The 27,401-nt window shown below is 41.6% G+C and overlaps 1 protein-coding gene across 2 annotated transcripts in view; it reads left to right on the top strand.

Moving 5' to 3' along the window:
- The window catches only part of LOC149246492 (protein HASTY 1-like), a 330,616-nt gene that overhangs the window by 202,863 nt on the left and 100,352 nt on the right, over nt 1-27,401 (top strand). For both annotated transcript variants that reach the window (XM_089457942.1, XM_089457941.1), the window contains exons 16-18: nt 14,198-14,301; nt 14,447-14,768; nt 14,851-15,089. In XM_089457942.1, the coding sequence (XP_089314068.1) occupies nt 14,198-14,301; nt 14,447-14,768; nt 14,851-15,089 (665 nt within the window). The remainder of the gene's footprint in view (nt 1-14,197; nt 14,302-14,446; nt 14,769-14,850; nt 15,090-27,401) is intronic.

The raw sequence follows: 27,401 nt of genomic DNA, 5'->3' as shown, positions 1-27,401 counted from the left end.
TCGACCCCGAAATGCCCAGCGGCCCGACTGTAGTGTGCTTCCAAGTTCCCAAATCATCTTGGCACACTTGCTTGAAGGAACACAAAGATGTCCTAGGTGGGCATAATAGGGCATCCTGGAGGTGAAAATCTGGAACTAGCTGACCCTCCGAGAGTGTCTAGTATTTGTGGCCAAATTCTGGGTCGCTTTTGTAGAGAAGTGGCCAATTAGAAGTCTCGTGCCCACAAGAGTTGAGCACAGTGGTTAACACCATGATTGGTGGTTGGTTGAGGCAATTTGCAACATTATTAGTGCTGCCCTTCTTATACTTGATATTCAAATGGAACTGTTGCAGGTATGTGGACTACTTCTGATGGCGATCATTCTGCAACTTCCCTTGTGTCTGTATGAACTGCAGGGGCCGGTGGTCTGTGTGGATGACTGTTTCCTTCCCCAAAATGTAATGCTTCCATTGTCGGCAGGCCTGCACGATGGAATACATCTCTTTGTCATAAGTGGGATACTTCTGGACTGTGTTTGAAAGTGTCTCACTATGATATGCCACTGGATGCCCCTATTGAGTAAGGACTACCCCAATAACATAGTCAGAGGCATTTGTCTCGATCTTAAATGGTTGTTGCAAGTTTGTTAATGTGAGCATTGGTGCAGAGCAGAGGCGATGTTTCAACTCTGTGAATGCCTTCTGTTAAGATTCAGACCAAAAGAATTTTGGTTTCGCTCCTCCCTTGGTGACTTGACTCAAGGGCCAAGTGATATGAGAGAATCCCAACATGACCTGCAGTAGAAATTGGCGAGACCCAGAAAGCTACGGAGGTATGTCAGAGTGGTTGGAGCTGGCCAATCCCAAATGACTTGGATCTTGGGCGGATCCACATGCACCTCCCGTTCATCAATAATGTATCCCAGATATTGAACTTGGGTCATGCCAAAAGTGCATTTCTTAAAATTGGCACATAGCTTGTGTTGCCGCAGTGTTTGGAGAACTGATCGGATGTGGTGGAGGTGCTCTTTCCAACTTTGGCTAAAGATCAGGATGTCATTCAAGTATACTACTACAAAGGAGTTGGTGAATGGCCGCAAGATGTCATCCGTCAGCCTCATGAAGGTTGCAGGAGCATTCGTCAACCCGAAAAGCATAACCAACCATTCGAAAAGGTCCTCCTTGGCTTTGAAGGCAGTCTTCCACATATTGGAGGGTTCGATTGGTACCTGGTGATATCCTGATTTCAAGTTGATCTTGCTGAAATATTTTGCCCCCTTCAGTTGGTCCAGAAGGTCATCAATCCGTGGGATCGGGTACCTATTTTGGACAATGATCTTGTTCAACACCCGATAGTCAAAACAGAGTCTCCAAGTCCCATCCTTCTTTTGCACCAACACGATCGGGCTCCCTCAGGGCGATGAACTTGGACGTATGTGACCTTTCTGCAACAGCTCCTGAATCTGTCTTTTGGTTTTGTTGTTCTCTAGAACAGAGTGCCGATAGATTGGTTGATTGGGTAGCAGCACACCTGGGGTCATATTGATGGAGTGCTTGACCTGACAGTGCAGAGGCAGCCCTGCAGGGGAGGTGAAGATGTTCTTGTACTCCACGAACTTGTCCATATGTTGTTGTCATGCGGAGGGGCCCTGTCTGGAGGTCGTGGCTACCATCTTCTTCTTCCCTTGAGGGCGTATCATCAAGAAAACAAATTTGCTGGTTTTGGAAATGAGCTTACTGCATTGTTTTATAGTAACCAAAGAGATAGCAGTAGGTGGTGCTACCTCCGGTATCCTGTACAACTTATTTCCCAAAGTAACAATAACAACACAAGGCCTTGACTCATACACAACATGTCGCTTCCATAAGTATGGTTGGCCTAATAATACATCACAAACATCAAGGCTAGCAACGCCACATAATATCTCATTCGTGAAGGGCTCGATGTTGTATGGAAGGCGGCATTGCTGGCTCATGTGAAGATCCTGTCCTTGGTGAAGCCACCCGATGGTGTATGGTTGTTGATGTACTGTGGTTGGTAAGCCTAGACGCTTCACGACCTCTGCCGAAATGAGGTTCTTTTGGCTCTCGCTGTCGACAATGAACAATAGTGAGGAACCCTTTATCCACATTTGGGAGAGGAAGAGGCGCTTCTCGTCCTCTAAATCTTGGGGTTCCTCCTTCTAGATCTTCGTGGTGGCAACGGTAGTGTTGGGCTCCACATCAATAATCTGCTTCCCTTTGTCATTCCCGTTGTTGGGTTCTGAATCAGAGTCGGAACATGCATCTGATTCCAAAGCCTTTAGCTCGGCCACCAGTGAATGCTTGGACTGACACTCACTTGTGTTGTGAGTGGAGCTCTTACGAAACTCACACCACTTTCTCGTGTCCTTCTTTGGCTTCACGGCGTTGTTCTTTGCTTGTGCCTTTGGTGGGTTGTCCTAGGCTGCCTCGCCTTGGCTTTGTCCTTTGTTTTGTGGTTTGGGGGCACCTTTCCCTTGCTTCGGATTCGCAGATCCAAAGTCTCACTTCTTTTGTTTAAACTTTTGCTTGATCTTGAAGGCATATCGGTATGCCGTGCCGAGCAAGGAGATGTTCAGGAATTCCATCTCTTCCTGGATGTAGTTGTGCAGGCAGCCGCGGTACTTGAGAACCAAATGCTTCTCAGAATCCTTATAGCCAACTTCATGCGAAGGGTATGTAAAACATTGGTAAACTCTGGCACATCTTGGTCCCTTCCCTGTCGCAGCATTGTCCACTTTATGTATTTATCTTGATAGCTCCCGATAGGGTAGTACTACTCCTTGATGGCATCCCAGAACAACTTCCAAGTGGGTGTGGCTAAAAACAATGAGTTCATACTTGTTTATTTTAGGTATGTTCTATGCTTGAGCAATTTATTTAAATTCTCACAGTTAGCAATCATATCAGTATTAAGATAAACTGCAAATAGAACACAAATATAAATCGCAGAAGACAAGCCAAGACAAGAGGACACAAGATGTGGCGCTAGCCAAGGACAAACCTCACAATGTGTGGGGAAACCCTTGATCAATTCTTCTTTTATGTTCTTCAAAGTTCAGCAGAGAAAGAGAGAGAGAGAGATAGTACATTTACAGCAAAAGTCAACACTTTGACTTATCTAGATCTAGCCTAGATCATTTCGTATAGTGATGAGATCAGTAGAGGACTTTCTACTTCAACTGATTCTCCAAGGTGACTCCTTCACCTATCATCGTGCTGCATCTCGTCCATTCGCTGCCCTTGACCATGTAGCACCATCATGCTGCATCATGCATTATCATGCTGCTCATGATCTCATAGATCACGCTGCCCATACATCATGCTGCCCATGATCTCATACATCATACTGCCCATACATCATGCTGCCCATGAGCTGCCCATGCTCCATGCATCATTGTGCTGCCCATGCACATGATTACATTTACCATGATGCTCATGATCTCATACATCATGCATCATGCTGCTCATACTACTGCCCATCATGTAGCTCATCTTGCTGCTCATAATACCCTTTTGTTGCTTCATTATGGAGTTCATATACATATCAGCCTTAGTTGCTTGCTATGGCTTACAGTGTAGCAAAGCAGTTAGGCTATAGTTCCATGCAATCCTATTATACACAACGTATTGGTATTCCTCCAATACCATGATTTCGTTTGCCTCTTCATCAATGCGGCTTGATGACAGTGGTCCATCAATGTCTACCTGACTAGTATATATAACCATGCCTGCAGTGTATATACATGACTGTCCAGCGTTTACATTGCTGCCTAGCATATATACTGTCCAACGTTTACATTGTTGCAGCGTATATACTGTCCAGCGTTTACATTACTGTAGCGTATATACTGTGCAGCATTTACATTGCTGCCCAGCTATATACTATCCAGCGTTTACATTACTGCAGCGTATATACTGTCCAACGTATATACTATCTAGCGTTTACATTACTGCAGCGTATATACTGTCCAGCGTTTACATTACTGCAGCATATGTTGTCCAACGTTTACATTACTAGTGTATATTGTCCAGCGTTTACATTATTGCTGTCCCATAATGAATATGACTTGTATATATCTGCGTTCAATATGACTGTGTCCCATGAATATGACTTGTATATATCTGCGTTCAATATGATTGAGTCCCATGAATATGACTCTCATGCCCAGCGTATATATTGCCAAGACTGTGTTAGGTTAATGCTAAGAGTGCGTTCACTGTTGACTGCATATGATTCATGAGTCGTCATGTCCGCATAGAACATTTCTTCATTGCTGTGCGTATTTCCATATCTGATTGCTTTTCTTGTATAGATAGTGGGTTCCATATATAAATGCGACTCTTCATAGCAACATTGCTTTTGATTGTATAAATGTAACATATAACCTGCATATGAACGTAACCATGAAGAATGCGGCTCTTCATTATCTGCGTGTAAGAATCTCCAGGACCTGTGTATCAATGACCAGCGTATAATGTTCTCTGGTCAGCGTATTGAGTTTCCACTGCGGCTACCTGCGGCTATCCTTCACGTAACTGCGGCTACCCTTCACGTATCATCTCCATTGCTTGTGGGTTCATGACTGCGTTATCATTTAGGGCATCATCATGCATTGGTAGGGCATCATCTTTGGACCAGCATGTGTTTCTCTTGGTGTCTCACTCCTCCAAAAACCCAAGACGTGGAGAGGAGGAGATCCCTCAAGAATTGTGTGTCCCAAATGACATCAAATCTTCTTCAATTTATACTAAAACGTATAGGTTGAATAGACATGACGTTTGGGCTTCTTGAGCCTACCTCAGTTGCTGGTCGGCTAGATAATAAATCCATAATCAAAATAAATTCATATCTCCATAAATACTTATTTGAATCGGATGATCTTTTGATCAATCCTACACCTCTTGACAGGAGGGATCCAATAAAAATATCAGCTGCCATAAATAAGCTAACCCACATGGAGTTTGGCCCTAGTTGCCAATTTAACAATACTTTCATCCTTCTGCTCATAGTAGGTTTCCCACCAGTCCTTGACGTGGTGGGCTGCTTTGAGAAGTGCAAAAGTGATCTTTTTCCAGCTGGAAAAATCATGAACGGAAAAATATCATTTTAGCAGATTTAACCATTTATCTACAATGTCTACATTTTTCTGACCCTCAAATATGTGAATGTCAAAGTTAACTTGTACATTAAAGGGCGTGGCACTTCTAGAGTAGTTGTCGGAGGTAGATGCATCACCCTTGGGTAGCCACTAAAGGATTTGGGCAAAGTTGTCCATCATCGCATTCCTTTGTCGCTCGAGGGCTTCTTCGAGCAAGATTTTGATAGGATCTCCTGTTCCCTCGTCTTTCTTTTCATCTGCCATGGAAGGCCGTCGGGATTTGCGAGGTTGTTCTTGCAAAGGTTCGATCAGTTCAAGCCCTAACTCCTTATATCCCGAACTCGTTGGGGACATGCAAAGAAAAACAAAGAGAGTAGACTGCTCTGATACCACTGATCCGGATTTAAACAGGAACACAACAAATTACAGATACAACCATAAATACAAAGATGTAGTAGAAATAACACTTCATTTCATTAATATCAAACACTGAAATATGCTTACAAACAGAATGGAAATAAAACTAGCTTGAGCAATGGTAGCTTATCTCTGAGAAGAGATGTGGTGGCTACATGCCTCTAAACTGCGTTACAATGAGGCTCAAGGGCCTTTTTATTATTGAACAATAAGAACAAACCCTTAACAACCAAAACCCTAACCCGAGGCGATGTAACACCAAGAGTCTATGGGCCCCATTGGGGTTAGTTGGATAACCAATTTCTTGGGGTTGCGACTTGGTCATATTATCTCCGTTTGATGTGCATGATACCCCAATGGAAAGATCTCTCCGAGGACTACGACGGAAAAGACGATCTTAAACAAAAAATCGTTGGTACAAGATTGCCAAAAAAACGTCGTTTAGGGCCTCAAAACGACTCCGGAAGTTTAGGACCCGAAAAACTGCTAAAAATAGTAAACTGTGCTACAATTAAGGAAACTGAAAAAGTTAAAGAAACAATAGTGGGGGTCCAAGTGGAATTGGCGGGTGGCCATCAATATCCACCTGGATCAATTGCTTCAGAAATTTGACTAAGGCATATGCTTGCTTTGCCATGGTACTATACTTCAACTCCGACCCTTCAAGTGACCGACTCATGAAAGCTATTGGTTGCTCATACCCTTCATCATTCTTTTGGAGCAACACACCCGCAATGGTATCCTCCGATGCGAAAGAGAAAATCATAAATTCCTTAGAGTAATCAGGGCTAATAAGCACAAGCGCCTTTGCTATGGAATCCTTATTCTCCTAGAAAGCCTAACTACCCTCATTTTACTAAACAAACTTAGCTTCTTTCTTTAAATTTCCTCAACTCTCTCAGGATCAATCTTGATCCCATCCTTAGAGATGATATTACCAAGTAACTTCCCTTCGGTTACTCCAAAAATAGATTTCACTGGATTTAGGGAGATTTAATACTCTCTACACCTATGAAAAATCTGCCTTAGATGACCAACATGAGAAACTCCATCTTTTGGAAACATCGTTAGATCATCTTGATATATTTCAATAAATTTCACGATTAAGCCTATTATGCCCTTAAAAGCATAATACATAGCTGTTTGAAAAGTTGCTCCAGCATTTGTCAGCCCAAAAGACATTCTCAAATATTCAAATGTTCCCCATTGTCATGTCCCCAACAAATGAATTCTGCTAATGTGGATTCACAAATTTGCAATTTTGATAATTATTAAAATTTTGACTTAGGAAAAAGGTTTGGGAGGCTACAATTAATTTTTTGGAGGCAAAGGTGACCGACATAGGAGAAATGAAATAATTAAAGAGTTGGTGGGTTGTGGGGGCGACCCAAAAAACAAAATTGAACTCCTTGGATGAATTTGTATCTCATGAGGAGGAGGTAAGGAAAGGGGTTCAATATAGTGGGCCCACAAGGATTGGAAGGGGCATAATCTATATATAGGAGGACCAAACTCAATTTTGGGGTCCCTTGAATTGTGAATTTGACATTTGAGAGTTTGCTCGAGCTGTTTAGCCAAGTTAACTAGTGTTGTTTAGCACAGGGATTTCCAAGCGGAAAATCCCTTTTCTCTTTCAATTAACTTAGAATCTCACCCTAAGAGAGATTTCTGATTTGATTGGAGAGCAGAGACTTCGCTGTTGGGAGCTTATGATATCACTGGTTCAACCTCTGCGGATTTTCTAGGGGATGCAGGAGCAAATGTCATGGTGCTTGGGGCAGGAGATTCCCAGGGAATTTCCTCTCGAGAATTTACATAAATTTTCCAAGCGGAAAATCCCTACTCTCTTTCAATGAACTTAGAGTGTCACCCTAAGAGAGATTTCTGATCTGATTGGAGAGCAGAGACTTAGCTGTTGGGAGCTTATGATATCACTGGTTCAACCTCTGCGAATTTTCTAGGAGATGCAGGAGCAAATGTTGTGGTGCTTGGGGCAGGAGATTCCCAGGGAATTTCCTTTCGAGAATTTACATAAATTTTCCTTGTGGGAGAGTGCAGTTCGAGAGTGTTTTTCCAAGCTGGAGACCCTTGCTTTAGTGTGGGATGAATTTGTCTTCCTGGGGCTTGTGTAGACATTTTCTGGGCTCAGATCGCGGTAGAGAAATTACTCGTTGTTGGAGGGATCTGAGGGCTGGAGTCTCACTCCCTTTCCAGAAGAAATATTGCAGAAATTTCTAGCTAGTTGGAGGGGTTTGGAGCAGATATTTAACAACAGATTCTGAGCTGGGCGTTGGGCCAGCTATTAGAAGAGAACACACTAATTTTGGGTAATTCCGGGGGGTCAGAATTAGCCCAAAATATTTCTGGGTTTTGTTGGTCTAGTGTTGAGGAGATCAACCCTAATTTTTCAGAATTTTTGGAGGTGTTTGAGGGCCCAAATCACAGTTTGCCTCCAGCAGCAGTTGCAAAGATTGCTTGAGCAAAACAGAGCCAGATTCAACCATTTTGAGAGTGGAATTCCACATATTTGACCTAGGTATTGTGTGCTTACCGTAGCAAGTCCAAATGCACTCATTCCACCTCACTTTGTACCATATTGTCCATTGAAATCTAATAAAATGGCTCAACTCACTTATTTATGCTCAATGGGTGTTTAATTTTAAATTGCATGTGTGGTTTCAGATTTGTATGCTTCACTTCTTGCTGTAGCTAGTTCGTGTTGTAGATATTCACCATGTTTTTCTCTAGTAGAATATTACAATGGTATCAGAGCATGTTCTTGGCTAGCTGTGGCCTCAAGAGCAGGTGATGATAGGACCATTTGGTGGAGCAGTTTATCGTCCTAGAGGCAGAGGTAGAGGTAGAGGAAGGGGCTGTGGTAGAGAGGATGAGCTTGAGCACTTGGCCTCAAGAGCAGGTGATGATAGGACCATTTGGTGGAGCAGTTTATTGTCCTAGAGGCAGAGGCAGAGGTAGAGGAAGGGGCTGTGGTAGAGAGGATGAGCTTGAGCACTTTCCAGACATATAGTTTGAAAACGCTAGAGATTTCATGGGGGACAACAATGGGGATGAGCAGCCAAGACAAAGGGCACATGATCCATTAGGAGCTGGTGAGGTCAAAATAGCAGATGATGGGGATGATCAGAGACTTGGTGGACTTGCAGCTTTAGAACATGCATGGAGGGCCTCAAGGGGGAGCCAATGATGGAGGAGGCTCTTGTACCAGAGAGGGGAGCCAATGATGGAGGAGGCTCTCGTACCAGAGAGGGGAGCCACATACACTAGCACACCAACCAGCAACCCGCTCATACTTATGGCCATACCAACAAACCCACCATGCTACGCTTGACTAAGGAGCCAAAACGTGAGAGAGAAGTTGATCCCTTCACTGAGTTGATTAGATCCTTAACTGATGGGTTTGATGAGTATGAGATGTGGGATCCCCGAGTCAGGAGGACGCTCACTTTTGCAGATTATTTCCATTTGAAGGAGAAGTACAAGGGGGTTGGAACTTCATCTCGAGGTTGGCAGTAGTACCAGAGTTGGGATAATCATAAGCTGGTGGGGAAGGTGACATTGCCCAGTTTTAATGGGTCGTCCAGGAGTTCAACGAGGGAGAGTGATGCCATTAGGTTTGCCAGACTACACTTGGAGGGAGATGCCCAGGTGTGGTGGTATTATGGGTTGATCACATTGGGGCATGCATCCATTACTTATTATATTGAGATCACTCGTAGGCTGGTGGAGAGATTTGATATGAAAGACCCAGAGCTACATTTCAGAGTGTTGGCTAACCTGAAGAAGACAAGTAATGCAAAGGCTTAAATAACTGAGTTGCAGAGACTCGTGGTGATGGTCTCCGACATTTCTAAGGCGAGGTTGATCATGCTTTATATTGAGGGGCTGGATAAGCCACTGAGAGGATGGGTGCGAGCATACATGTCAGTGTCATTGTAGGATGCCATTAACCGAGCACAAGACATGCTAGACGTTGTTCCAAAGATGAGAGCCTCGACACCTACTAGACCTAGTTTCCCTTTGAAGCGGAAAGATTTTAGATCTCCTCAGAAGGAGTGGACAGGGAAAGGACAATTCGATGATGAGATCAGGAGGGACCTTAGGAGGAGGAAGCTATGCTTCACTTGTAAGGAGCCATGGGCACCAGGGCACTGGTGTAACAAGGGCAAGGCCCACTATATAGAGGTGTTTTTAGATAGTGAGTCTAAGAAGGAGGAGACAAAAAAGGAGCCAGATACAAGAGATTATGGACATCAGGGTACTGCAGGAGGTGGACCACCATCCCCACCTGGTGGAGGAGCATTCTTTCCCATCGATAGGGTTATCACTTCACTTCAGGGAGTTCTAAAGTACTTGACTTCACGAATCAAGGGGACGATCCAGGGGCAACGTGTGTCAGTATTGGTGGACAGTGGGGCTACCTACAATTTCATAGATGCGTAATTGGTTGAGCACAGGGCATTCAGACAATATCCTCTGAGGGGTTTTCAGTTTTAGTGCCAGAAGACCGGACTGTGTAGTGCACCAGATACGTTCCTTGTTTGACCATGACCATGGGGAACTACTCTATGATAGATCACTTCTTTGTAGTTGACGTTCCTAACACCAATGTGGTGATGGGTGTTCAATGGTTGTATTCTTTCGAGTGAGTCACTACCGATTGGAAGAAATTAGAGATGGAGTTCATGGGTCTAGATGGGAAGATGGTATTATTGAGAGGGATGCACTCATATCCACCCAGACAGTGTCAATGCATAGGATGAAGGTTGACTTGAGACATGGTGACATCACTTGGGCTGTAGAGTTGAGGATTTCAGAGATAGGGGGACTAGTGCAATAGACACAATTAGACATATTGACACTTGGAGAAGCATCAAGCAGTATTTGGAGGGATTCCACCTGGCAGGCCACCAAACAGAGGATACAAGCACACCATTGAGTTGGAGGACAGGGTGCATGCAGTCGTTACCACTCTGTACAGGCATCCCAAGAAATATCAGGATGAGGTTGAGAGGGTGATAGATGAGCTATTGAGATTGGGGCACATTAGGCCCTGTTTGAGCCCCTTCTCTTCTTCATTTGTATTGGTGAAGAAGAAGGATGGGACGCTTCATATGTGTATAGATTACCGGACCCTAAAAAAAGACACTAAAGAATAGGTATCCCATTTCGCGCATTGATGAGTTGATGGACGAGCTTAGAGGAGCTAAGTAGTTCTCTAAGATAGACTTGCGCTCGGGGTACCACCAGATCTGGGTGAGCGAGCAAGACATCCAAAAGACTGCCTTCCACTGTCACTATGGACACTTTGAGTTTTTGCTGATGCCCTTTGGGCTAACCAACACACCAACCACGTTTCAGTCTTGCATGAACCATGTGTTTCGCAAGTAGTTGCGATGATGTGTCTTGAAATTCTTTGATGACATCTTGATCTACAACAAGACATGAGAGGAGCACCTCCAACGCTTGGAGGAGGTACTGTGCATACTAGAGGAGCAACAACCGTATGTGAAAATGTCCAATTGCGAGTTTGGATTGATAGAGATGTTATACCTTGCACATGTGATTGGGGAGGATGGAGTAAGGGTGCACCAAGAGAGGATGAAGGTCATCCTAGATTGGCCTACACCCTGGAATGTGACAGAGTTGAGGGGATTAAAGGGCCCTCAATAAAGACACTGAAGAACAGGTATCCCATTCTGCGCATTGATGAGCTGATGAACGAGCTTAGAGGAGCTAAGTAGTTCTCTAAGATAGACTTGCGCTCGGGGTACTACCAGATCTAGGTGAGGGAGAAAGGCATCCAAAAGACTGCCTTCTGCTGTCACTATGGACACTTCGAATTCTTGTTGATGCCCTTTAGGCTAACCAACACACCAACCACGTTTCAGTCTTACATGAACCATGTGTTCCACAAGTAGTTGCGACGGCGTGTCCTGGAATTCTTTGATGACATCTTGATATACAACAGGACATGAGAGGAGCACCTCGGACACTTGGAGGAGGTACTGTGCATACTAGAGGAGCAACAACTGTATGCGGAAATGTCCAAGTGCGAGTTTGGATTGAAATTTGACATAGATGTTATACCTTGGACATGTGATTGGGGAGGATGGAGTAAGGGTTCACCAAGAGAGGATTAGGGCTCCTAGATTGGCCTACGCCCATGAATGTGAAGGGGTTTTCCCAGCTAGCAGCACCCCTCACGTATTTGACGAAGAGGGGGGCTTTTGAGCGGACTAATGTGTGCAAGAGGCCTTTGAGCGCCTCAAGCAGGTGATGAGTAACTACCCTGTTTTGGCCCTACCAAATTTCTCACGGCCATTTGTTTGGGAGTGTGATGCATCTGGAGAGAGCGCTAGGGTAGTTCTAACACAATGGGGCCATCCTATAACATCTGAGAGTATAATGTTACAACCACATGAGTGGTTGTACTCCATATATGACAAGGAGATGGTGGTTGTGATGCATGCATTGGCCAAGTTTAGACAATACCTAGTGGGCAATAGGTTCAAAGTGAAGTCTGACCACAATAGTCTTCGCTTCTTTTTGGAGCAGCAGAACTTGCAGGAGGGACAACATAAATGCGTCAGTGAGATTCAAGTGAATGATTTTGAGATTGAGTATGTCAAGGGCAAGCAGAATATAGTGGTTGATGCACTATCACGAAAGCCCATGACACTCTCTTTGATGGACGTCATGCAGGATTGGAGTGCACTAGTTGTTGGTGGAGTATTCTAAGGGTCGAAAAACATGTGAGGTCTTGGATGGTACTCATGGGGATGACAGGTACCAGGTGATTGATGAAGTTATTTATTACGAGGACAAAATTTATCTGGTACCAAGCTCACAGTTGGGGAGAAGATCCTACATGCATCTCATGACTCACCTTTGGCGGGGCATCAAGGATTCTCCAAGACATACAAGGCCATTAGGGAGCGTTTCACTTGTTGGGGTCTTAAGGATGACTGCTTGAGGCATGTGTGGGAGTGTGATGTTTGCCAAATGAACAAGGGAGAGCACACTCATCCTGGCGGACTATTACAACCTCTTCCTATTCGTAAGAGGAAATGAGAGAGTGTATTGATGGATTTCACCACTGGGTTACTGGCCGCTTAGGGGCGAGATTGCATCCATGTGGTGGTTGACAGATTGGAAAAATTCGCCCACTTCTTCGCCATCCCAGCCAAGTATTCAACCTCACAGGTGGCCAAGTTATTTTTCTGGGAGGTGTTCAAGCTGCATGGGCTGCCTAATACAATTGTTAGTGACTGGGACAACAGATTTATGGGAGGATTCTGGCAGGAGCTATTTTGCCTTGTGGTGCATGGAGCTTACACCCAGCACGAGCTATCACCCTCAGACAGACGGACAAATGGAGATCGTGAACAGATGGCCGGAGGGCTCCCTGCACAACTATGTGACCAGGCAGCAGAAAGCGTGGGTGAAGTGGCTGCACCTTGGGGAGTACTGCGACACCACTACCTACCATAGGTCCATAGGTTTGTCACCGTTTCACGCTTTATATGGTTATGATGCACTGACTTTCGCTGATATGATCTTTGGAGATAGCAGGGCCCCAGGGGGTACCAGAATTTCAACAGATTGGCTGGCAGGGCGAATGTAGTACACATCTAGTCTCTCCATGAAGTCTAGATAAAGGTGCCTATTTTCTTTTTCTTATAATGACAAACAATATGGGAAATTGGCTGGTAGGGCCAATGTAGTACACATCTACTCTGTCCATGAAGTCTAGATAAAGTTATCGTTGAAAGTTTTCAAGATGTATCCATTGTGGAAAACCTTATTGAAGGAGCATTATAGTCAATCTTTACGAATTTCTTCAGTGATGATCCAGTTACATTTGATAATAAAGATCAATGGGCTTAAAATTGGAATATTGTGAAGGAACAAATGGTGTCTTTAGTGGCCCAAATGAATTCAATTTTATGAAGTTTTTTTATAGAGAATTGGCTCAATTCATGCTAAGATCTAATTATTCTGTTGTTTATCTTTGAGATGAAATTCACTGTTGCCTCTGAGTGTCAGCATGACATCACTGTTTGTATCTGTATCCCATATAAACTGTAATGATCCAGTTACAATTGATGTAAAGATCAATGGTCCAAAAATTGGAAAACTGTGAAGGAACAAATGGTGTCTTTAGGAGTCCAAATGAATACAATTTTTTGAAGTTTTTCATATAGAACTGGCTTAGTTCATGCTAAGATCTAATAATTCTGTTGCTTATCTTTGAGATAAAATTCACCATTTCCTGTGATTGTTAGCATTACATCACTATCTGTATCTGTATCCTATATAAGAAGTAGATGGTATTGCAGGAGGAGGTGTATTGACTTAAAGGTAGTGCAACTGAGTCTTGGCATCATGTTGATAAATTTGTATATGCTGTATAGGGTTTATAATTAAACATAAAATAAACAATATAAAGGAACAATATCAATTCCTTTTTCGTGATCTAAGAGCTCTCTAGGTTGAATTGCTTCTTTGGTTATACTAGACGAGGAGAATGATTATGCAAATTACTAGTGAACTTCAGTTTGTGTTCTTTGGATCTAATAGTGGCATTGAGCCAAGTACTGTGAGTTTGTAGAAGTGGATTGTATCTTTTACTGAGAATGCTGCAATATTGTCACAGGATATTTCTGAAACCATGGCTAAGCTCCAGGGAGAAGGACGTCTTTTACGCAGTGAACAGAATCTGTTTGGGGAAGCATTTCTTGTGATGGCTTCAGCTGCGGGGTAGCTACCTATCTTAACTCTGCATTAAAACATAAGCTATCAATTATTTTTATCATGTCTTCATACTTGCTATTTATTTTTTATAGGGTTTGTTCAAGTGGATTAGAACTGCTGTTTTACTATTATTGCTGATTTTTCCATGCAGGAGTGAGCAACAGCAAAGTGTTTTAAATTGGTTACTTGAACCTTTAAAGGAACAGTGGATCCAAAAAGAATTGCGAGATACATATTTATCAAGTCGAAATGGTTTGGTGCATCTTTTAACTAGAGGTCCAAATACACCAGAGAATGAACGAATGTGGCATATTTTCCACACAGTCACTATTTTTGAGAGAGCCCTTAAAAGGAGTGGTAGTAAAAAAGCTTCACTCCCCACCCCTCAAAATGGTTCTGCATTAACTATTGATGTTCGTTCTTCTCATCCTATGGCTTCTCGCTTATCGTGGATGCTGCCTCCTCTCTTACAGGTAAGGTTTCTTGGCCATTGATTTTTGATTTGTCTTTGAGTTTTTCTTATGTGAGAAGTTTTACAACTGGTTGTGCTTGCAGTTGCTTCGCTGTATACATTCACTTTGGTCCCCGCCACTAGATCAAAATTTGCCAGAAGAGGTGCAGGCTGCTTTAGTCATTACTCCTGCCGAGCAAGCTAGTCTTTTGGGCGAGGCTGCAACCAAATTGAAGGGAATGGGGGCTGGGGATGGAGGTCAGGTGGATTTGAATAAGCCAGGAAGCATTGATTTAACTGAAAATGAAATTCGCAACTGGCTGAAGGGTGTTCGAGATAGTGGGTATGAAGACATTCCATACTAATTTGAACTTTTTAAGAACTGGTTGTCCTTAATGATGATGTTTATTTTATCCTTTGTTGTTGGTTTTTATTGCCAAGCATAAGTGCTCTGATTGAAGATACGACCACACAAATATAGTGAATCTATGGTTTATAGTTTCTAATAACCTTCGATAACATAGCCAGATGTCTCTTGCTTGCTCAAATATTTTTATTTAGCCAACCCCTCCCCTTCCCCCTAAAAGGGTAGATAAATAGCTACGTTGCACAATCTTTGAAATGAGTGACTGGGGGGATGAGTGGGTATTGTGTGAGGTGACATTGTTACTTTTCCTGAATGTCCATTTGATAGAGCATAACTACTGGAGATACACTCTACTAATTGGGAGTCGTTTCATTATAATCAACAATGCCTGGTGCTCTGTAATCACATACTTGATTTATTATCTGCTACATAAAGCGAGCTATGAAGGTTCAATATGTGACACCTTGTATGGGATTAAACACCAAGGTTTCTTATCAAAATTCATCAAATGTTTTTCCCCAAGGAAAAATCGTAATTTCGATTATGATAATAGTGAAAATTACATCCTGTAGATGCTTTTAAAAACATATCAAATAATGTGACCATAGATCACTCAGCAAAACTAACTCATATTGATAATCATTAATGTCTAAAAAATATAGATCATTGTTCAAAAATTACAAAAATATAACTGTCATCTAATCACAAGCTGCTATCATTTCTATATAGATATTGTTGTCGCACGGATTGTCACGACAACGCTCAGACCGGGGGCTGTCACTCTGATCCCCGATCTCTCCGTTTAACCTTGTCTCCCACGGCTAAGGGGGTAAGACCCTATAGAAAAAGGATGACCAACTGTGAACCAGTTGGGCTGGAAGACACGAAGGGAAACCAACACTAAATTGATTTTATTAAATTAATAGACCAGTGCCTTATGGATTTAATGTTTAAACAATTGATTATCAGATGCTGCAGAAATATAAACCATGTAGAGTAACCATTTATCATCAAATTAATTTTTATCAAATGCGAGAAAATGCTTAAATGATACTCCAGCAACTGAAATTTCGAAAGATCACGTAAAATATTAACCAGAGATCACATTCATGCAATTAATCTTCAGATGAACATTGAATCATGTTAAACATTAATTCCCACATCAAAATTTTAGCCTTAGCATAAAAGATGAAACCTAAAAAATTCCTGAGCCAAGACTGAAATTGGCAAAAAATTTCCCAAAATATTTTTATGTTTTTCAGATAAAACAAAAATTAAAACTAAATGAGACCTAAAAATTTGAATAATATCAAAATCTACACTTAAAAGAAAAGAAATTCCTTTTTTATAATTTTATAATTTTTTAATGATTTTTATGATTTTTTAATTTTTATATATTTTTATGATTCTTAAAAAATAAAACTTAAACTAAAATATAAAACTTAAATCTAAAATTAAATAAATAAACCTAAACTATGCTAATCATATATAGTAAAACTAAAACTAAAACAACAAGAACCAATCTGAATGGAACGAAATGCTAAATGAAAATGAAATCAGATTTACTCAAAGAAAATCGACTATGGTTCAGATCGAAAAATTAACCAGCGCATAAGCTAAGACCCAATCGTCACCCTAAAAAAATTAACCAAAGCTTACAAAACGTATTTGAATCGTATTTCGAGCTGGAAGGGTCTTACCTGATTCCGCGCGGAATGATTTTAACACACAATCAACCAGAAACTTACTCCCGCCACACTCCTGAAGCATCCCACGCAGATTTATTCGACTGATTTTTGCAGGTCCACAAAATTTTCCCCAGCGGCAGCCACACGCAGGTTTCCAGGTGTTTCAATGGGTAGAAGGCAGCAGAACGCCGACAGCGTGGGAGAGAGCCACCTGAAGCCCGCACGCACAGTCACGAGAACCCTCTTACGCCAGGCTCGTGGCACCCTTGGCCCGCTTGGATTGCTGGAGATTTGCAGGCGGAGGAGGCTTCAATGATTTTATGCATGCAGACAGCCAAAATTTGTGAAAGATTTCTGGACGGTTGAATGATTCACAACTGCAAGGAAAATCGATTTCCTGCTCTCTCTCTGCTGCTTGATGTGTGCAGGCATTTAGGACGCTGAGGACGGACTTGCGTGAGACTGCAAGGACAAATGCAGTTTGCAGGTTCGATGAAGAGATGATGGGGTTTGACGGAACTGAGATCAGGCTGAGTTGAACTTTGATGGGAGCACAATAAAATTCTCTTCTTGTAAATAATGGAACCCCAGCTTTGAAAAACAAATGATATCTGAAACCTCTGGATAGCAGAATAGTAAACCTTGCAAAACTCAAATTTCCTTCAGAATTTTATCTCAGACCTGCAGGTGGAAAACCAAAATCCGGAAAGATATATGCAAAGATTAAAAGTAAAACCCTACAAAACTGGTCCAAAATTGCAAAATTTACAGCTCTAGAACAGCCAGATTTGTCAGTTATCATCAATAATATTATCAGAATTTAATTTTAATGTACAACGCTTCAGAAAACCCTGCATGCATAAAAAATATTTCGAATGATAAGCCCGGGATCAAGAACTGACTGGGCTCTTTCAGAAAACACAAGCCGGGAGTTGGCTGGTTCAACTGAGAACTTCTCCTAACGCCCGTAAATCTGAAAAAAAGGATTCCCTGCACAGCTTAAAATCAACCATTAACATAGAAGGAGAAAACAATAGTGAAACCCCGATCAAATGGAGATACCTGCCACTATATTTCAGAATCTAAACTATCATTCAAACCTCAAAGATCAGATAAGATACCTGTGCCTAGAGCAATCTTCATTAAGCTATCATCAATGGCTGAAAATAAAATTATGCAGAAAAAAAAATACAATAATCTTACAGCATTTTTAGAAGAGTAACATCAGCAAGATTTTTAACCCCAAAGTCTTCTTTATTGCACAAAAATGACTACAAGAGAGCTTTCTTTAGCACCAAACTCTCAGATCCAATCTCCTGTCAAATGACCCCTAACACCCCATTTAAAGGAAAAATTCCCAACAGCTAGTTCGAGTGATCCATGAGGATCAAGATATCTCTTAATCTCATCCGTTGAATTTTTAATGCATTAAAAAATTGAAATTTTGCATTTATTTACTCAAAATATTATTATTTTATTATTTTTTAAGTTTTTACTTTATTTTATTATTTTTATTTATTATTTATTATTTTATTTTATTTATTTATTTAGTTTTTCAATTTTTTTAATTTATTTTTAAATGGATCCTCGAACTTAGCCTTTGGAAAAATCACCTAGGACCTAGGACTTAGGACTTATGAGGGGATTAAAAACATTTTCTAACCCTCAAGACACTTTACATCATGACTTTTACAACTTTACATCTCAAGGGGGAGAACCCATTTGACACAGGCCCTCATAAACCACCTAGTTTTGCGACACAACTATAATCTAGCAGATTAACACACTAGGATTCTCCTAAGATTCTAGTGACAAAATCCATTCCGGCTTTGGGGTTAGACTGAAGGAAAACTCTGCCGATCATGGATCGGTGAGACGAAAAACCTTCCGGAACGTAGATTATCACTTAGAAAATTAGGTCCACCTAGGCAATTTACATACATGACTCATATCTGCTAAGATTATTTACAATTTATACATGTAGACTGGGTTTACAACATAAATTGATCAAGCTATCGATGACTGAAGAATGGCACGGACATGTCGATCAAACGCTACCCTTTTTGCAAAGAAAAGGGGGTGTACTGCTATGGGTAATTGACCAGTAGTGGTCAACAGATATACAGTAAATAAGATGCGAAAATGCTGATGTATATAGTGCAAGAGAGAATCAGTTCTGTGCTGCGTCCAGCTATGGCCTGTTGTCAAATAGTCTATGATAATATTGATAATGATCAGGCATTGTGCTTGATTATCATCCAAATACCATGGTCCTGTTGTGAGGCCTCCTTGGATAAACTATCGGAGAGTGTGTTCCTTTCCCTGTAGATATGTTGACAGGAAATATCAAATATGATCAAATTGAGCTTTAATCAAAATGACCTCATCCAACATGTTCCCGAGTGTAATATCCCCAATTTTGTGAGTATGAGAGTCACTAAGGGATTTTTCCCAATCTAAGTAATATTAAGTAAAAAGGGGCAAATATTATTGGACAAAGGTGGTTAGTATTATTTTATTGGAGAATAGCGGCAAATTATTATTTTATTAAATGGCGGCAAAAGTAACTTACTGAAAAATGGTTCCCACCAATAAAATAATATTAAAAAAGGAGTCTAGAGGCATGCACAGAAATTATAAAAGGAGGATGGACTCATTTTGTGGATTATCTTTTGGCAATTACACTTCATATTTCATCTTCTCTTGGAGCTGTTTAGCACAAGGGCTAGAGCGCTGTCTAGCACCAGGAATTCCAAGCGGAATTCCACTCTCATTTCAAAGGATTTCGAGTGTCTCCCTAGTGAGGTAATTTGAGAGTTTAATTCAGGGCTTCCCTTAAGCTTATTGCAGGAAGATCTACTCTGTGCATTTCCTAGGTGCAGGAGGAGTTCGTGGTACAATTTTTAGAGCAACAACTGTGGGTGATTTCGAGCTTTTGGAGGGAGATTTCCCTTGGTTGTAACAAGAGTTTGTTGGTATTTTGAAGGGCAGAGATTGAGGGAATCTCCAGGGCCGAATTTCTTTCATTTGTACAATGCGCAAAGCTCATTGGCTGAAGCTTGCGCAGGAGAGAGGAGCAACAGATTCAGGGAGAGATTGGGTTTGGAGAGAGCCTATTTTTAGAGGAGAATTTGTGTGGAGTTTGGGTGGCTATTCAATAGTTGTTTGGAGCAGATTTGAGCAGAGCATTTTCAGCAGTGCACAGAGTTTACTTGGCAAAGCCATTCACACTTTTTTGGGTCATCTGGGTTAGCTGGAATCGGGTCAAACCCTTTCTGGGTCTTGTTGAGATTGCAGTGTAGATACCAGGGTTAATTTTTCAGAATTTTGTAAGCGATATATAGGGTAGAAACCCAGTAGGGCGTATAGCCAATCAGAGAGCCATTTGCACCATTTTGGAGGGCTTCATGATCATTTGGATTCAACCCAAACCATTTATGGGTTTTTTCTGGGTTTTGGGAGTGGAGTATAGAGCTAAATTTTCAGAGTATTCCGTGGAGTATTCGACCCTGAGACTAGGACTTCAGCCAACAGCCAACAACAGATTATTTCTGAGTAGTGCACAGATCAGTGTTGCGAACATCTTGATAACATCCCGAATTTATCTCAAAATCATGATTTTTTGGCCTAGCCGATGTTGCCAATTTTTTTAAAATATTTTATGGTATCTTAAGTTTGCCGATGCTTGTCGATTTTTTATCGATATTTTCCCGGTTTTTTCGATTTTTTGGTTTTCTAGACCCTTGCCAATTTTATCGCTATGCCAATTTTCGCAACATTGGTGCAGTTCACTCCAGGACCATTCCTACCACTTTGGTTTTGGACAATTTCTTGGGTTTTTCTCATCTTGCAAAGCAAGCCCCGGTTCCAAAACTTCAGCTCATTTTATATACTCTTTTATCATAAAATTAATAAAATGGCTCATATGGTGTCGTTGGACATTTTGGTGTTTTAATTGTTGTGTATGAGTTTTTGTTTATTTATGGTTCCTAGTCCATTGCTTGATATTAGTTGTTAAATTCCAATTAAGAATATTACAGTGGTGTCATAGCATGATCTTGGCCAACTGTGGGGAAGCTAGCAAGATCATGAAGGCATTGGGCATGTATGCACAATGATGGGTGACATGATAGACAAACCCATGGCTCAAGGAAGATTTAGCACGTTGGAATTCTGGGGTGGAATTCGCTAGAACGATGAGGGGTTGGCCAAGTTGAGGAAGGTGACAAACTAGATCCATTCTCATCCTTACAGCATAGACACCAGAAGTGCGCATGCCATGGGGGTGCGACCATTCACACCGTGTGGGGAAAGTTGACAGAATCATGGCACTAGACCTCTTTAAAAGGAGTGGACAAGGCATGGGCAGTTAGAGGGTGAGACTAGGGGGCACTTGTGCTGGTGGAGACCTGGCTTTAGATATTAGGACCCTGAGGAGGTTGAGCATGAGGCAAAGGACATGAGTGTGAGGAGCATGTAGATATACCTAGTGAGATGCGAGAGCCACCCTTGTTGGGGGTCCCCTTGCTAGCTTTGATTGACACCTTAGTGGAGAGAGGAGAGTATACACTCAGAGGGTTGTCTGTTGAGGAGGTGCCACCCAGAGATGAGGTGTCAACAGTTGATGAGGTACCCAACACTATGATCGAGTTTTCAGACATTGGACACCCACAACAGATTTATGAGGTGCCTAGAGACATATCCTTCGTTGCCAAGGTGCCAAAAGACAGAGGGATCTAGAGCTATGACCAAGTGTACAGATGATAGCCACCCACAACAATTTCATCAATTCCAGGCCAACCTTCTAGCATTGAGAAGGAAGGCCATAACAGTACGAGAGGCCATTTTGAAGCAAAAAGAGGAGTTGGGGGGCATGGGAGCAGTTTGTGCTGAGTCAATGACCAAACTGGCTCGCGTTGGGGCACAATTGGATTCCTTAATGGTATAACTCGAGTACACATTGGAGCGTCGGAGCAACCCTCTTCAGACATACATAGATGGGGTTTGTAGCACTAGTAGGTTGCCTCTGCACGTTGGAAAGGGAGTATGTGTTGACCAGGCTGGTGAGCTGAGGCGACATGAGGCTTCATAGGGTGAAACATTCACAACATGGAGGGCTTGTTCTGTGTATGAGAGTTTGTGCATTTGATTCCTCTCTTGGAGTTGGGTGGCGAGAGATTCTGAGTTGGTACCCGGTGGAGTGGGTTAGGTGTCAGGATGTCTCCCTGACCATAGTTCAACAAGGGTCGTGGGTAACTAGTGGTACTCTAGGGCCAAACTATTATTGGGTTCCCCCATCACTTTAGGGATTTGGTCGGTGATAGCAACAACTTTGTGATGGATCTAGTGCTTGAGCGCATACACACTTTTAGATTTTCATTAGAGTTCCAAACAACCCTATTGATAGGATGGATTGATAGGGGAGCAGGCAGATTCTGTGTGATTCCATGGCAGGCTAACCAAACATGGGGTCGTAAGAGGATTAACACACTCTGTTAGGGGTTGATTAGAGGAGGTGGCATAGGCCGACCACCAGACAGAGTGTTGTATGGGGATGAGAAGTTTCCTCGGATATGTGGGGTGCAAGGAGGAGTTCGTTTTAAATTTTTGTAGCAACAACTGTGGGTTAGAGTTTTTGGGCTTTTGGAGAGAGCTATCCCTTGGTTGTAGCAATAGTTTGTTGGCATTTTGAAGGGCAGAGATTGAGGGAATCTCCAGGGCCAAATTTCTCTCATTTATACAGTGTGCAAAGCTCATTGGCTGAAGCTTGCACATGAGAGAGGAGCAATAGATTACGAGAGAGTGGGGTCGGAGAGAAAACCTATTTTTAGAGTAGAATTTGTGTGTTGTTTGGGTGGCTGTTCAGTAGTTGTTTGGAGCAGATTTGAGTAGAGCATTTTTAGCAGTGCACAGATCCGACATGTAGTTCCTTTGGGTGTGAGTGCAATTGGAGTGTGTTTGACAAAATACACAACAAAAAGTGCAACAGGTAAAAAATTTTCAAATTCAATTTTGAATTTAGTTTATTATTTTGAACATTTAAATTTTCCAAGTACTAATTTACAATTTATGACACTAATACAAATTGGAATCCCAACGCCTCGATGACATGGTCTACGTCTACACAATCTCTGATTGTGGTTGAGACAACTTAAGAAATTTCATGATGTGGAAGCCATCTCATTGGACAAAATTGATACCACTGCTGCATGGAGGGTTGAGATTGAGAGGCTTGTCATGGACTTGATCCCTGATTGGTTAGATGTGGATCCAGAGGCACTAGAGGCAGAGGAGGTAGCAGTTGTAGGGGAGGGAGAGCCAGAGGTAGAGGAGGAGGCGGAGGAGCAGAGTCAGGAGGCAAAGGAAGAGAAGGATGAGGAGGTGGAGGTGACACCATCTAGGATGGGCAAGAACAGAGGATGGAGGCCACATCTTTTTTTTGCTTCAGAGGATGACAAAGTCCATTTGTAACCCCAAGGGCAAGGCCTTCTTCCTCTAGAGGAAAAGGCAAAGCCATTCCCTATTCTTGTAAAAGGGGCAAAGGATCTTAGTGACTGATTACTTTATGACATGTAGATGACTCATGATTTACATTTATTATATTTTTTGTTGATATTTTGACTCTTGAGAGTTGAGACTGAGTTAGGACTCAAGATTGAAGACTCCAGATTCATGACTTGATTCACTATTTTGATATGTGATGTAGCATTAGACTTCATATACATATTATATATTAGCTTTCTTTTCATGTTCACGTGGAAATGAATTTATTTGATGTTGTGGATACTTTAGACGCTAAAAAAATGAATATTTTTGTATTTTTATTTTTATTTTTGCTGAATTTTTAAAAAGATCTAGACTTTAACGACTTTTTTCAATTTTTGGACCCTTGCTGATTTATTCTCGAGGTTGACTTTTTCCACATTGGTAGTGAATATTTTTTGGGGTTTTCTTTCATTAGTATTTTTCTAGTTTCTAAGATGTAGAGTTCTCCCAAAGTTCTACAGATAGGGAGGTTAAGTTATTGTGGTCGTCAGGGTTCTAGGAGGGCTGTGTTTTCTCTGAGAGGTTGAGATTCCTTGTGGAGGCTGTATTTGCTAGGAATATGCCATACTAGATTACCTGGAGGGCCATATGAGTTGTCAGAAGAGCCAAGAGGCATATTTTGTCTAGGACGTGAGCATCAGAGCGTCTAGGAGTGGCACATGTGAGGCTATACACCTCGTATTTGCTAGTGTGAGGCTGTGCCAGGATGCAGAGGGAGGTTGTGAGCCTTCCAGTGGTTAGGTCGATTTGTGAAGGTGAACAAATATTTTTCCAGAGCTTTGCGGGTGTTTGGCAAGTAGTATTGTAATATTCATGAATTGAAGAATTTGCTAAAGATTAATAAAACTCTCAGATTTGAAGCACTAGTTTTTCTTTTAGGGTTTTTCTAGGGACATTTTGTTCGAAGATATGTGTGTTCATTTTGTGATTGGTTTTTCTCTCAAAGTTTCCGCAGTTTATTTTTGGTGAATATTGCAATCCTGTTTTTATTTGGTATTTGCAGTGTAATAATTTTGATTAGAATTAAATACATTGGATAATTACCAGTTGATTGCAATAAGTAATATTTTTATCGAATTTTCACATGGTATTAGAGTAGATCTAAAGCATAGAGGTTTGAAAGAAGAAGGCAAGGGCTTAATACCCAGATGGATTTCTTAGGTTTATTCCAAATTTACTTGGAGGAATTTTACCAGTGTTATTTTTTGCAAGAGAGGCCTATATTTTCAGCGAGACTGTATGTGCTGGGTATTGAGGCCATGTTGAGGGCCGAAATGCTCTAGGAGGGCTGAGAAGGTGAGATCGAGTCTTTTTAAGAAGTTCGAGACTTCTACAGGCTAGGCTGTGAGACCAGTTTGCTCGCTAAAGATCACACATGAGGGCCATATTGTTTTCTAGAAGAGTCGAACATTCTCAGAGAAGCCAAGATCACATGCAGAGGGAGTCTATGAGGTTTTCCAAGTATTTTTTGTTATCTAGTAGAAGATATATATATATATATATATATAATTTTAATTTTCCGTCGAGGGATTCAGTAATGGCTTCAGCAAGATTGAGGGATCAAGATAGGTTGGATGGTGTATCTAACTTTGGTGTTTGGAAAATCCGGTGCCTTCTTATTTTAGAAGAGGTTGGGCTGAAGGAGTTTGCTACGACACTTATTGTTGTACCAATAGATCCTATCGTGTTGCATGAGTACCGGAAAGATGATGCCAAGGCCAAGCATATTATTCTAGATGGGGTCAAGGACCACATTGTTCCAAATTTGGAGAAAGAAAATACTGCCAAGAAGATGTGGTATGCCAACAACAAGCTTTTTAAGGATAAAAATATGAATGGGAAAATGGTCCTAAGAGAGAGGCTCAAAAGCACCAAACAAAATAAGGGAGAGAACATTGTTATTTAGATCGCCCACATTAGGACAATCAGACACCAACTAATAGCCATTGGAGAGGTCAATGGCGAAGAGCTTGTGACAACAACCTTGAATGGGTTTCAAAAGCAGTGGGATGTTTTCGTGCAAGTGGCTAGTGGAAGATCTAATTTTCCTACTTGCGACTGCTTGTGGAATGAATTTGTTAATCAAGGTTGTCATTGATGTCAATATGGCATTGACTGAGATGTCAATATTCTTGAGATGCCTGGTTCTAGACGACGATGTCATGACTCTTGGTGGTTGCTTTACTAGGATAACAACAATGAAGATGTCAAGTCACAAAGAAGTCAAACCACTAATGAAGGAAGCCCTAAGAAGTACTTGAATTAACTATGATGTTGCCAAGTGCCAATCACGTGCCTTGATTGATGATCTAGATCCTAATTGCCAACATACTGTTAGTTCTTGGTAGCATCAGAAGTGCTCTAGCCTTGAAAATTGGTGGAGAGGCTAAGGCACATGAATTCTAAATTCCACCTGATTTGTATTTTATTAAAATAATTAATATTTTTAATGGGGTTCCTAAGTCTAAACTTAGGAAAATTAAAGTATTAATGGGTATTAATCAAAATATAGGTGAGAATGATCTAGAAGGCAGATCAAGTCAAGTTTTAATCTTAGTCGTTTATCAGAGACTTAACCACGATCGTTGAAGTCTCAATAAGAAAAATATAAGGAGGAGGCTTAGGGTTCATTTAGAGACACACAGAGAGATTGAGAAACTCGATTTTTTGAGGTGAGAAGTTCTCAGGAGGAAAATCGATTGAGGAGATCTTGCAGCAGAGGGGTAGTAAGAATTTGGAAGAAGGAATTTCTGGAGAGTACAACACAAAGAGAGGATAAAAAACGTCTAGAGGAGGGCTAATGTTAGCCTACGTAGTGTTGATGCAGAGGCAATGCAGTCAGTGAGGGGAAGTCGAGTTTCTGCTGAGGGAATTCAAAGTTCAGTTGCCAGAAGCCAGGGTGTGAGACTGGAGGCAGGAAAGTTGATTTCTCAACCAGCAAAGGATCCAGAGCAGAGAGGCAGCATAATACCCAGGAGGGGTGACACAATTTGACGCAGAGGTCACGTAGAGGGTGACACAGAGCCTTCAGAGCTGAAGGATTAGTTACTGTTTCTCTAGTGACAGGGTGAGATCATTTCACCAGTCTTTTGTCCAATATTTTCTCTGTAAAGGATTGCTAGTTGAGCATCCTAGATTTGTAGTCAGAATTTTCTCTTGCATAATAATAAACCCTCAGAGCTACTGCACTGATTTTCCCACATTGTGTTTTTCGGGGACTATTTTGTCCAAAAATAATTGTCCTTTGTATCTTGTCCTTTGCTCAGTTTTCTGTTTCATGTAATCAAATTTTAAGTAGTGTAGGCTGCAAAAGTAATTTGCTTTAGTATTCAGAGAATAACTTGATAATGCATATTAAAATCAAGTAGGTGAAGTAGATTCAGATTCGCTGCAGTTGGGGTTCCTTGAGGATTAGGAATTTTCACATGGTATCAGAGAATTTATTTTGAAATAGGAAGAGTAGATCGAACACTGAGTAGTGAGGCCAATAGCTGCATTTGGCAGCAAGAATCACCTTGAAGGGATTGCGCAATCCTTGCTAGGAAGCAGAGATTTCGAGGAAATCTCTCTCTAAGAGAGTTGATAGAGAGGTACGATTTCCAGCTCACGAGTTTGCAGAGGCAGAGGGAGTGATGCAAAGCCTCAGCGCAGTGCTTGAAGGGCGTAGTTTTTCTGTCAAGGCAGAAATCCATCGGAAAAGAGCGAAGACACATAGAAGGGGAATTTTCTCCTCAGAGAACTTTTTGCCAAAAATTTGAGTTTCTCACTTGCTGGGCAGCTGAGCAGTGACTAGAGGAGTCAGTTCGACAGTTGGGTGAGATGACATCGTATGGGCTTAGAGATTAGGACATGTTGGAAGGAGATTCCAACTATGTCATATGGAAGACCAGAATCTTAGCTATACTGGAGGAGTATGATCTCGAAGCCTACATCAAGAGTGTTGTGGCTGTTCTTGCTAACAATTATCAAAAAAGGAAGTATAAGGTTGAGCAGGGGAAGGCGAAGAGGTTCATTCTCGATGGAGTTTGAGATCATGTGGTCTCACACTTGTAGG

The sequence above is a fragment of the Pinus tabuliformis genome, chromosome 7, assembly GCF_031772625.1.
Source record: "Pinus tabuliformis cultivar Carrire ecotype Pingquan chromosome 7, CPIR1, whole genome shotgun sequence".
NCBI lineage: Eukaryota > Viridiplantae > Streptophyta > Pinopsida > Pinales > Pinaceae > Pinus > Pinus tabuliformis.
The sequence above is the reverse complement of the archived record's forward strand: the minus strand, read 5'-3'. Positions and strand labels throughout refer to the sequence as shown.